General features: G+C 44.9%; 1 protein-coding gene across 1 annotated transcript in view; it reads left to right on the top strand.

Moving 5' to 3' along the window:
* Cep164 (centrosomal protein 164) overlaps positions 1-13,356 on the top strand; it is a 62,833-nt gene that overhangs the window by 7,543 nt on the left and 41,934 nt on the right. The window contains exons 3-4 of the mRNA XM_055622032.1: positions 3,466-3,577; positions 11,032-11,236. Of these exons, the coding sequence (XP_055478007.1) occupies positions 3,466-3,577; positions 11,032-11,236 (317 nt within the window). The remainder of the gene's footprint in view (positions 1-3,465; positions 3,578-11,031; positions 11,237-13,356) is intronic.

The following is a 13,356-nucleotide window of genomic DNA, read 5'->3' as shown; positions in this document are numbered from 1 at the left end:
GGCATTTGCTTTGACATCCTGAAGAACTGTGGACCTGGACACAGTTATGCCTCCAGTGCAGGTGGTCTGCGGACTGGGTAGCGAGGGGTAAGAGCAGGCACCTCTTGGGAATCTAGGAGCCCAGTTGAGACCTTACCATTTGCGGATAGCCTGCTGTGTTTGCTGATTGCCGTGTACAAGTTTTAAAATTGCCTATGTTCTTCGTGTTCATTTGCTAATTAGTTTTTAAACATCTGTGTGCTGGAGGGTAGCATGGTGTGCACTTCTTTGCCGTGCACATTAGGGGGTAGCTCATTTCCTTACTGCCCTGGCTACTGCTGTGTGCATTCAGGGTCATCTCTTCTCTCCCATTGGGCTGTCTAGCCACGTGTCAGCTTTTCCGGTCTTCTTGGCCATCTTGTTTGTTGTATCACCCCATGGCTTTAGAATTACCTGTCTGTGTTTGGGAGGACTGTTGGTACCAGGGGGAATGGTGATGAATATTGGATTGATTCAGAGGCAACTGTAATGTTTGTGAAGTCTTCCTTTCAAGAATATTGTATCCTGTCCATATCTCTTTTTTGTGCTATTCTTGAATGACTTTAAACTTTCTTTGTTTTTACATTTATTTATCCTATGTGTGCATACACAGCGTTTGTGTGAAGGTCAGAGGACAACTTGCAAGAGTCAGCTCTCTCCTTCTGCCATGTGGGCACCAGGATGGAATTCTGGTCATTAGGCTTGCTGAGCCACCTTGCCCACTGACTTTAAGTCTTTGCTTTTTTGAGGCAGAATCTCAATTTTTAGCTTACATACGTGTGTGTGCACGGGTATGTACATGTGCACACATTTTTCTTTTCTTTATTTTTCCTTCCTTCCTTTCTCTTAAGCCCAGCTGGCCACAATCTCATTATGTAGCCCAGGTTGGTCTTGAACTCCTAATCCTTGTACCTCCATACCCTAAGTGCTGGGATTACAGATGTGGACCACCATTCATTGCTTCATTGTTTCTGGAATTCAAGATGTGTGTCCCTCACCTCTTCCAAAATGCAAAATGCTCCAAATTTGCCTTATGGGTGAGACATTTTGAGGAGGGATTATTATTATTATTTTTAATAATTAATTTTATTTTATGTGCATTAGTGTGAAGTTGTCAGATCCCTTGGAATTGGTGGTATAGACAGTTGTGAGCTACCATATGGGTGCTGAGAATTGAACCCGGGTCCTTTGGAAGAGCAGACAGTGCTCTTAACTACTGAGCCATCTCTCCAGCCCCTTGAGGAGGGATTCTTGACCTGTAAAGTCTATGCAAATACCCCCAGACCAAAAAGGAATTGAAATATTATATTTATTTATTTATTTATTTATTTATTTATCTAGCTATCCATTATTTATCTATCTATCTATCTATCTATCTATCTATCTATCTATCTATCTATTTATTTATTATGTACACAGTGTTCTGCCTGCATGCCAGCAGAGGGCACCAGATCTCACAATAGATGGCTGTGAGCCACCATGTGGTTGCTGGGGATTGAACTCAGGACCTCTGGAAGAGCAACTGGTGCCCTTAACCTCTGAGCCATCTCTCGAGCCCAGGAATTGAAATCTTAACCTGAGCATTTTGGGGAAAGGATGCTTGATTTCTATCTCATTTTGCACCCCTGGCTGCCTTGGAACTTGCTGTGTAGACCAGGCTAGCCTAGAATTCACAGAGATCCTCTTGCCTCTGCGACCTGAATGCTAGGATTTCTTTATTTTAATTTTTTTGGACAGGGTCAGGCTGGCCTGACATTGGCAGTGGTCCTTTTGCCTTCACCTCTGGAGCTCGGGTGGGAGGGTAGGGACCAGGGATTAGGGGGTGGTGGGAAGGGAGATGGGAGGTTAGAGGTACAGGCATGTGCTACCTCACCTGGTTTGTGTAAAGGTTTTTCTAGGGATCTATTATAAAAATTTTCTGCTGAGGTCTAGCTTCTGGTGCGTTAGCCCGAGCCACACCACCTTCTCTGCCTCAGTGGTTTCCTGCTCAGCTCTCGGCTCTTGTTCCTGCATTTGTCTGTCTGTGTCCCACCTAGCAGCAGTGGTCACAGGAAAAAGTGGATCCTTTCCAGGCTGGATCCAATGCCCTTCCACATATGCAGTACCCTGAGTGAGGTTTCAGGGTTCTTTGTGACATGGCTCTTCCACCTTGCCAGTTGAGCTATGCGGCCATATTGGTTTCTGCCAGTCCCCAGACTGTGTGTGGTGGCTTATGCCTGTAATATGTAGTTGGGAAACTGAGGTAGGACATTTGCCAGGCTGAGCTACATAGAACATTCTCATTGAGACCCTGTGTCAAAGAACTAAAAAAGGTGAAGCTATTCACCGAAGTCGCTCCCTGGTCAGTTAAGTGCCCGCTGATCCTTGAGGAAAAGTGTTATTTCCTAGTTCCCAGGTATGTCACCTGGAGATGACATGTTGGTGATACCTGTGTAGCCTGGACTAGACTCAAGCCTGGATATGTATTTTATTATTCCTGTGGCCACCAGTGACATGTTCAAATGGACATATCACCTATCCTCTTCCCTAAATATGAGATTGCTCTTAGCATCACACATAGGTCTCCTCAGTCCTCCAGACCTCTGGCAAAGGACTCTCCTAACTGTTTGAATCCGGGAGCAGAGCAGAAGTAGAGTCCAAAATATATAGTACAATCGAGTAAAAGTAAAATTTTGGAAGAGGGGCTCACCAGATGGGGAAGAGGCCACCGAGTATCATCTGCTTCCTCAGCTGGGTCCCTTCCTGTCCCCTCAGGGACGCAGGCACTGCCTTCTGTCTGCTGCAGTGGCTCACGGCATGCCATCATCACAGCGCACACGATCATCTCATATTCTGTGTGTTTGCAGGGTCCTTAAATAGCTCAGTGATCTGGAGTGGGTGGAACCCACTCAGGGCTAGAGGGCATCGGTGCCCAGCTCTTGTAAATCTCTCTGGTGCTTATCTTCTGGTGAGCCTGCCCTCATCCTGGATGGTTCCGGCTGTGGCTTCGGGTCCTTCCTGAGGCCTCCCCACTCTCTGTTAGCTGTGGCTTCAGATTATATTTGTGGAAGTTTGGAGGTAGCCTGACTTGATCCAGATGGCATTTATAAATTGTGATTTAAGGACACTGTTCTGTATGTTTGTTTGTTTGTGTAAGCTTTTTGAGATAGTCTCTAGCAGCCCAGCTGGCCTCTAACTCACTGGGGAGCTAAAAATGACCTTGAACTCTTGATTCTCCTGTCTCTACTTCCCAAGGGCTGGGATTATGGGTTTGTACCAACACATCCAGCTTTAGTCCTATATATTTACTATTTATGTTTAGAGAAATCATATTTTATCACTGAAGAAAACTTGAAGAGTGAAGGAAAATCTGGGAAAGAATTGTTTGAATTTTGCTTCTTTTCACCGCTCCCCATCCTTCTCTCTCTTAACCCCACCCTCCTCCTTTTCCCTCCTTCTCTCTTGCAGAAATCCTCGACTTTGCCAGAGTGATTGGTATCGACCCCGTTAAGGAACCAGAACTGATGTGGCTGGCGAGGGAGGGTATTGAGGCTCCATTGCCCAAGGGCTGGAAACCATGGTAAGTCACTACAGTGGGTCCCTAACTTGACCTGTCAGAGGTAGAGGGACCTGGCTCCGGACTGTAGTGGTGTGTGTATGTGTGTGTGTGTGTGTGTGTGTGTGTGTGTGTGTGTGTAGATCAGATATGCCATGCCTGTCGTATTATTTTAAGTGTATAAATGCTTTTCTGTGCATCGTGTATGTGCTGGGTGCCTGCGGAAGAAGACATCAGATTCTCTGGAACTGTAAGTCAAAGACTGTTGTGAGCCACCAGGTGGCTGCTGGGAAATAAACCCCAGTCCTCTGCAAGAGCAGCAAGTGCTTTTAACTGCTGAGTCATCTTCTCTAGCCCCCACTTTTGTTTTTGCTTCTGTTTTTTTAGATTTGTTTGTAATTGTTCTGGCTAGTTTTATGTCAGCTTGACACAAACTAAAATCATCCAAGAGGAAGGAACCTCAATGGAGAAAATGCCACCATAAGATAGTACTATAGGCAAACCTATAGGGCATCGTCTTAGTTAGTAATTGATGGGGAGCCCATTGTGGGTGATGCCACCCCAGACTGATGGTTCTGGGTTCTATTTTCATATAGCAAGCCATGAGGAGCAAGCCAGTAAGCAGTACTCCTCCATGGCCTTTGTATCAGCTGGTGCTTCCAGGTTGCTTGCCCTGCTTGAGTTTTTTTCAGTGATGGGCTACAGTGTGGCAGCATAAGCCAAATAAACTCTTTCCTCCCCACATTGCTTTTGGTCTTGGTGTTTCATTATACCAATAGCAACCCTAACTAAGACTTATGTGTATGTGAGTGAAGTTACTCATAAAGGCCAGCAGAGGGCGCTGGATCCTCTGGAGCTAGAGTTACAGGAGGTTGTGAGCTGCCTGATGTGGGTACTGGGGACTGGAATCAGGCCCTTTGCCAAAGCAGTACACAATTTCAACCACACGTCTTCTCTTCAGTCCCCTGGCTTTGTTTGTTTGTTTGTTTAAGTTTACATGAGCCATTTCCCCATACCCCGGGGATGAATTTTAGCGCTTAGGGGCAAAACTGCTATTACTCTGCAGGTTACCTCTTGTTTCAGGACTGAGCAGGCTGACTGAGCAGCGTGAGGCCCTGAGTTTGGTGCCTGTAAGTCATGTACCATTAAAAAGCCAAGCATGGTGGCACTTGTCATCTCAGCATTGGGAAGCAGGGACAGGCATATTCCTCGGGCTTGCTAAGCAGCTGGCCCAGCACGCTTGGTGAGCTCCAGGCCAGCGAGAGACTGCCTCAAAAGCAATGGAGATGGCTCTTGAGTAACAATGCCTGCACTTGGCCTCTGGCCACCCCATGCACGTATGCACGGGTGCATCAGTACACGTATGAGAACGTACCTACACAGAAAAAGCCACGGCTGTATCTCCTCAATACGTCTAAAATTGATGCCGAGGCCAAAGGAGTTTGTAGTGAGGCCACACTAGTTAGGCAAAAAAGATTTCTGTCTCCCTTGGCAACCATCCTTGTCTCTGCCATCCTTGAATTTGTGTAGCATAATCTTTTCTTCTTCAAATCATTGTTGTGTGCCTGTGTGGGGGGGTACGTGTGCCACAATGTGTACATCAGAGCACAACTTGGTGGAGTTGACCCTCTCCTTCCGCCTTTACCTGGGTTCCGGGTTAGCTGAGCTCAGGCTGCCAGGCTTATGCATTTACCCCCTTGTCCAGGTCTTGTGTAACCTATTCTTGCCTGGCTTCATGCTCTTGGGTTTGTTGATACTGTAAAATTCCCTCGAAGCTGTCTGGATTGTGAGAGAACTCATTCAGGTGAACTCTGAGAGGCAGGAGTTTACAGTGAGAAAACAGTGCCCCAGGAGGGGAAGCTGAAATAAGGCGCGGTCACTGCTGCCAGCTTCCTACTCCTGAAGACCGCATCACCCCCACTCACAGTGGCACCGCTGAGCACTGCATGGCTGTTCTCTCCTATCTTCACTTCCTCTCTCATCACGGGTGCAGACCCCTGGCCGAGTTGTCTCCCTGGAGCTGTGATAACTGAGTTTGCCTCTTGCCACAGGGTAGGGTTTCCATTTTACCCTAAACTAGTCCCGGGGTGTCCTTGGGGCACTGTCTCAGCTGGGAAGGTGCATTTGGTGGGCTAGGTAATTGTCCCCTTTCTTACCCAAGCCATTAGATGGGTTGACTGAACTTCAAAATGCCTGCGCTTATCCACCTTAGTCTCCTCAGCTGAAGGCACAGACTCTTTTCAGCTTTCCCCACTTGACAGGCTCCTCATTCTGTTGCTCCTTTAGCTGCCTCTCCTTGGACCAGGTCCAGTTTCACATCTTTCTCTAGGAAACCTGTTAGCGCTTCCGACAGCATTCCCGGTGCTGAGAACTCAAGCTTGTGTTTGGAAGATAGCGCCTTCTGTTTTGTGCCAGTGCCCTTTCCGATGGAGGGTGAGGATCTGGCTGGTGGAGGGCCAGCTGTGTGCCAGGCCTTGTGCCAGCTGCCATCATGTACCTGCTAGTGTGGCTGACACTCTCTTGTCCTATAGAGAGAACATGAGCCATTTTTATTTTCTAAAATAACATAAATCATTAAATGTTATTTGTACATGTCACCTTTTACTCCATTCTTTTTTAAGGGTAATTGTCCTCAATTAGTTTACTTCCTCTAGAACTTTTAACACACACACATACACACACACACACACACACACACGTACACACACACACCACTTGTAGTTTTACTGTTGTAATCATAACTGTTACATTGTATGTACTGTTGTTCTGTGCCAGTATAATATGTAGGTCTAGCTCTTTCTCTCTTTCTCTCTCTTTGAGACAGTCTTGTTATGTAGCCCAGGCTGATTTTAAACTTGGGATCCTTCTGCCATAGTCTTCTGAGTTTTTGGATTACAGATGTATCTCTCTGTCTTTCTTTCTCTCTCTCACTTTGAGACAGTCTTGTTCCTTTTGCCTTAGTCTTCTGAGTTCTTGGATGTATACCCCCCTCTTTTTCTTCTGAGATAAGGTTTCATGTTGGCCTTCACCTTATACTGTAGCCGAAGAGGACCCACAAGTCCTGATCCTCTTGCTCATGCTGGGATTATAGGTGTGCTGCATTATACCTGTTTTTTTTTTTTCCTTAAGATTTATTTATTTATTTTATGTATATGAATGGTCTGTTTTCATGCACAGCAGAAGAGGGAATCAGATTCCTTATAGATGGTTGTGAGCCACCATGTGGTTGCTGGGAATTGAACTCAGGACCTCTGGAAGAGCAGTCAGTGCTCTTAACCACTGAGTCATCTCTCCAGCCCCTGTTGTTTTGTTTTAAGACAAGGTTTTACTGTGTAGACTAGGCTGGCTATAAACCTGTGAACCTCCTTCCTCAGCTTCTTGAATGTTGGGATTATAGGCATGTGCCATCATGCTTAATTTATCTTCTTGTAATAATTTCATTTCTGTTGCTATGATAAAATACCTTAACCAAAAGCAACTTCAGGGAGGAAGGCTTTGTGTTAGCTTGCAGTTCTAGGTGATAGCCCATCTCCGTCATGTTGAGAAGTCCAGGAGCAAGAGCTTGAGGCTGCTGTTCACATCATATCCAGAGCCAAGCACACAGAGAAACAGTGTATCTGTGTGACTTGCTACCCAGCCATTCTCTTTGCCTTTGTTTGTTTTGAGACAGTCTCAATGTGTAGCCATGGCCAGTCTAGAACTCACTGTGCACACCAGACTGGCTTTGAACTCACAGCCTCTGTCTCCGGAGTGCTGATTAAAGTCATGCATTACCTCTCTCCTCGTATACAGTACCAGGCCCCAAATCATCAAGTGATGCTACCTACATCATGGACTGCTGTCAATTAACAATTCAGTTTCCTCCCCCCCCCCCCCAGACATGCCCATAGCTCAACTGGATCTGGATCTAGAATTTCTATTTCTATTTCTCAATTGAGACTGTATTCCTGGGTGATTCTAGGTTTTGGCCAAGTTGATGTTTAAAACTAACTAATCATCACACTACCTTACCTTTTTATTTTAGCAGTTACATACTTTTTCATATTAGACAGGCCACATCTTACATGGGTGTGTATTTGTGTGTGTAGGTTAATGAGGCTGGAACATAGAGCCTGTGCCTGCTACCCAGGCATTCTATAACCTAACTATGTCGCTACTTCAGGTGTACCACATTCTAAAACAAACAAACGAGCAAACATACAAACAAAAGCCCTCTTATACTAAAGAACATTTAGAATTTTTTGAGGCTAATCATGCATAAGAGAATCCGTTTCTGGGGCTAGAGCAATGGCTAGGTGGTTAAGAGCACTGGCTGCTTTTCCAGAGGACCCAGGTTTGACTCCTAGCACACTCGTGGTCTGTAACTCTAGTTCCAGGGGATTCTATGTTCCCTCTGGCCTCCAAGGGTACCAGACACACATGTGATGCACATATACACACAGACAAAACACAGACGTTTATAAAAGAAATGAGTTTCTGTATTTCCTGCTGTCTTCCATTGATGTAGTCATATGTCTTGTGCTGTTCTCTCTTATACGGCTTTATAATAAGTCTTGACAAAACAAAACAAAACCCCCAAACCAAAAACAACAACAACAAAATAATCTTGAAATCTTTCAGGGTAGGTATTCCAATCTTGCTCCCATTTCTTCTTATTGTTAGTTATTTAATGTTTGTGGATGTTTTGCATGCATCTACGTCTGTACCACATGCATCCTTGGTGCCTGAGGAGCCAGAAGATGGACTTGGAGCCCTTGGAACTAGAGTTACAGATGGATACAAGCCACCATGTAGATGCTGGGAATTGAACCTGGGTCCTCTGAAAAGGAGCCAGTCCTTAAACACTGAGCCACCACTCTAGCCCCTAGTTCTCATTTTCAAAGTCTCATTCTAAGTTCTGTCATTTCCTTGTGAATTTAAACATTATCTTGTCACTTTACCATTTGGATTGGGATTGCACATAAATCAATTAGAGGAGAATAGGTATCTTAAGTGCTATTGAATCTTCCAGCCTATGAACACCGTCTGTTTCCATTTATTTAGGTTTCCTTTAATAGCTTCTGTGTACATGTCTTGCCTCTCTTTATCAGATTTGTCCTTAAGTAGTTCATATTTGATGCTTTTGTAAGTGCTGTATTTTCAGTCTCCAATTGTTTGTTGCTTTTATAGAGAAGTAAAATTGGTTTCTGGATATTGATCTTGCAGTGTACAACCTTGCCAAAATCAATTATGTCAGGCCTACTGGTTTATTTATTTATTTACTTATTTTTAAGATTCTGTAGGATTTTCTACAGAAGTGATTTTGTCTCCTCGGAATAAAGGTATTTCTGCCTCTTCCTTTCTAATCTGCTGCCTAGTGACCAGAGCCTTCAGCATCATTAAGCAGAGGCAGAGACAGCGGATGTCTTTGCTTTGTTCCTTATCTTACGGCGAAAGCTCTCAGTTTTCATCATCAGGTAGCTGTTAGCTGTAGGCTTCCTGTAAATGACCTTCACCAGGGGAGTTTCTTCTGTGGCTCCTGAGAATTGGAGAAGGGATAGATGGATTCAATCCAGTGCTTTTATACATCCATATTTTTCTTTTTTAGTCTTTTCTGATAGTCAAATTTATTGATTTTCATTTATTTTTATTAATTAATTTTAAATTACATTTATTTATCTATATCTACCTACATATCTGTATATTTATTTGAGTGTGTGAGTGTGGGCTTATCATAGTACTTCTGAGTATGGAGGTCAGAGGACAACTTGTGAGAGTTGGTCCTCTCCTACCATGTGGGATCCTGGAAGGGAACTCAGGTCCTCAGGCTTGGCTGTAAGCACGTTCACCAGCTGAGCCGTCTCTCTGACCCAGATTTTCAAACATTAAACCAAAGTTCATATTCCTAGGATAACTCCACTTGGTCATGATGTATGATCCTTTTTATATTTTATGGGGTTTGATCTTCTAAAATCACATTAGTTGTTATTGCATCTGTGTCCATGGGGGAAACTGGTCTATAGCATCATTTTCTCATAATGTCTTTATCTTGTTTTCTGCCATGTTATTGTTGTCTTCATAGAATGAGAATTTTTTTCCTCTTCAGGTTTATGGACAATTTTATAGGACAAGGATTGTAGTTATTTTTGCTTTAAATATTTGTTAGCATTTACCATTGTGATCATCTGGGCCTAGAACTTATTTGGGGGAGGGAGTTTTAACTTCAAATTCAGTTCTACAATTAAAATAAATCTATGTGTGGACAAGTGCACAAAAACAAGAGGCAAAGGCAGGATTCCTGTAAGTTTGAGGCCAGCCAAGCCTGGTTCTCGTAGGGAGTTCCAGCCCAGCCAAAATTCCATAATGAGACCCTTTCTCATCCCTGCCCCTATGAGATATTAAGACTATTCAGCTTTTTTTTTTCTGCTTTGCTTTGTTCTTTGAGTCAGAGTCTCTCCGTGTAGCCCGAACCCACTTTGTAAATTAGTCAGTTCTCAGACTGAAAGAGATGACAACCTTGAACTTGGCCCTTCAACTTCCACATCTTGAGTGCTGAGATCAGACGGGTGGACCTCCTCCACTGTCTCAGACCGGAAATACTGTGCCTAGAATACTGTATAGAGAAACATAATTAAAAAAAAAAATATGTATATGTGTGTGCCTGCTTGTCTGTATATACATTGTGACTGCAGATGCCTGAGACGGTCAAAGGAGGGTGTCAGGAGTTTGGAACTGTAGTTACACACAGTTGCGAGCTGCCATGTGGGTGCTGGGAACTGAGCCCCGATCTTCTGCAAGAATGGCAAGTGCTCTTAACCACTGAGACATCTCTCCAGCCTCATTTAAAAAAAAAAAAAAGTTAGTTTATTTTCAAGGTGTCTCTTTTGAGAAAATCTTCTCAAGATTTTCTTGAGAAATCTTTTGGAAGTTTGTTGCTTGTGTTAGAAAAACAATAAAATGAAGAAAGAAAGTTAGTTACTGTGGCAACTTTGAATATTCATACTTTATCCTCTATTAATTTATTTCTCATATTTAAAAATACCACCTTCTCTTTCATGTTGTGTTTTGGGTAATTTCCTAGGCTTATTTTTCAATTCCTTATTTACTCTTCAGTGTCAAATTTGATGTTTAGCACACTTTAAAAATAACTGTCTGAGATGGGTGGTGGTGCACACCTTTAATCCCAGCACTCAGGAGGCAGAAGTGGGTGGATTTCTGTGAGTTCGAGGCTAGCCTGGTCTACAAAGTGAGTCCAGGACAGCCAAGGCTACACAGAGAAACCCTGTCTCCAAAAAGCAAAAAACCAAACCAAACCAACAAACCAACCAAACAAAAAACCCGAAAAACAAAACAAAAAAAAAAAACCCAAAACAAAACAAAAAACCAACTCTTTGTTGCTATAAGTTAGTTTATATATCCCAATGTTTGTTCTGTTTAAATGAATTTTGCTCTTGCTGGACCTTAGAAGGGACTAACTTCTGAACTCTGCTCACCCCTAGCCAGAACATTACGGGTGACCTTTACTATTTCAACTTTGACACCGGGCAGTCCATCTGGGACCATCCATGTGACGAGTACTATCGGAAGTTGGTGATCCAAGAACGGGAGAAGTGGTTGGCTCCTGGGGCTATTAAGAAAAAGGACAAGAAAAAGAAAAAGGAAAAGAAAAACAAGAAGGACAAAGAGACCTCCAGAAGTCCCCTGGTAAGCCAGCCTAAGGCCAGCACCTAGACAGGGCTGCAGCCCAAGGAGGTGTGGGGACCTGCCAGGGCTTAAAACAATAGTGAATTAGGGGCAGGACATTGTCTCATTTTACCTGGTAGATTTTTCTTTCAGTCTCTCGCAGTTGTTACTTCTGTAAATAATTTCTTCTCTCTCCTTGGGAAGCACGAGTTAGATGACAGGGTGAGCTCAGCGGGGCAAGGTCCGTGTTTCGCATTTGATGAAATGGGGAACAGAGACAGGAGTGGTTGAGTTGACCTCAGGCTGCCCTGGTGTGGGGTCATCATCTTAAAATTATCAGAGCATCAGTGTCTTCAAGTTTTAAAAGAAAAGCTGGGCTTGGTGCTGCATGCGTGCAGTCCTAGTACTTGGAAGGCTGAGGCTGGAGGATCACAAGTTTGAGGCTAACCTGTAACTGATAAAGCCATCCATGGTCTTTGTGTCCAGTGTCCTTGGCTAGCACAGGGTAACAGCAGTTAAACTGTATCATACTCACTTGGTCTCCAGTAGCTTCTGGGCTTAGTTCTGAGGGCTCTGCCCATTATTTATGTGTCCCTGTGGGAGGTGGAAGCTATCACCCTTACTTCAGGAGGAGCTGAGTGAGAGCCTTATAAAGTAAGGTCCTGTGGTTCAGGGCAGACTGTTCCCTTCATGCACGAATGGGGCAGCCAGCCTGAAGAAGCAGCTGGGTTCAGCCCTGTGCGGAGCATTTGGAAGACTCTTTCAACTCTCAGTGGTCCAGTTGTTTTGTCCTTTTGATTTGGGGGTCTCATCTGGCACTGCCCCCAACCCCCAGGATCCCAGGGCCACACACGGGCTAGGCAGGTGTTCTACTGCTGAGCCCCATGCCCAAACCCACTTCTTCTTCCCTGAGGTCAGTTCTGGCCTTGAACAGTTGTTAAGTCGTTCAGTCCTTCATCATGTTCATGTTCTGTGGCTGCTCTGCACCCCTTGCAGCCCCAGCTTTATGTCCAGTTCTGAGAAACAGGGTGAGAAGCCCGATCCTATCGGGAATGAAGACAGGCGCTTTCCAAATTGAATCTTAGACTTTGCCAATACCACCATGTATTTGAAAAGCAGAAAGTGATGTTGGGACTTTCATTAGCCCAGGATAATCTAAAATGATATTTTGGCGTCTGGCAGGCTCCAGCCCGAACTCAAGGTGGGCTTGGGTGACAGCTGTGGCTTTGGATGTGTGCTTGAATCCCAGGAGCTCCGTGTTAGAAGGAGCCCCTTTGGTAGTTCCAGGAAAGAAGGGATGGCTGGATAGCCCCGGGTCCTCTGTGGGACTGTGAGGGCTCAGGACAGTCACCTCAAGCTTGAGTTTGTCCAGTGGTCAGGCCCGAAGCTCATGGGCTCCCTGGGCCCTCTGGAAATGTGTGCTCCCAGCTGGCTGGTTGGTGTCTTTGCACGGGGTGTTGATTGTCGAGAGGCTTTCTTGTGGCCCCAAGGTTCTGTGACAGAATGTCTTTAAGCAGTGCCAACTTGTGCTGGTGGTAGAAGGCACTTGACTGAGTTTCCCCAGCTTCCTCTCTTCCTCCCAGGACATTTCTGGGAGTCCTTGATAAGGCTTTTATACAAGTCACTGATCACGAATCTGAGGGCTAGGGGAGCTTAGGGATGGATCGCATGGCTGTAGTTTACCGGTATCTTCCAGGTGACTGTGGTGTCTTCATGGCTGCTCTGTAGGAGCCCAGCATAGAAACAGACAGGCTGTTCTGGTGTACCTATGGCTCTGCTTCTCTTCCCTGTCACTTATACTGCGCTCTCTCTCTTTCTTGCTTGCTCTCTTGCTCTCTGACTCTGTCTCTGTCTCTCTTTGTCTTGGTACTAGAACCTAGCAAAGGGCATATATTTAGCCTAAGGGGGTTTTGCCCTTTCTTTTCTCTCCCTGATTCCTGCTTTACCTTAAGGAGGGTGGTTTTCTGCTGTGGGCCTTGGGCTGAGGTGGCAAGACTCCGTTGGAGGGTCAGTCTTAGTATTCTCTGCATGTTTATATACCCATCTAGGAGACACAGCCTGAGCAGGGACTTCTGCCTCCTTCCTCCTTCCTCCGTGGCCTGTCCCCTCTCCCAGCACCTGGGCTTGCCGATCTGGACCTA

The sequence above is a fragment of the Psammomys obesus genome, unplaced genomic scaffold (genome assembly GCF_907164565.1).
Source record: "Psammomys obesus unplaced genomic scaffold, mPsaObe1.curated_primary_1811, whole genome shotgun sequence".
Taxonomy (NCBI): Eukaryota; Metazoa; Chordata; class Mammalia; order Rodentia; family Muridae; genus Psammomys; species Psammomys obesus.
This window is presented reverse-complemented; position numbering and strand designations above follow the sequence as displayed.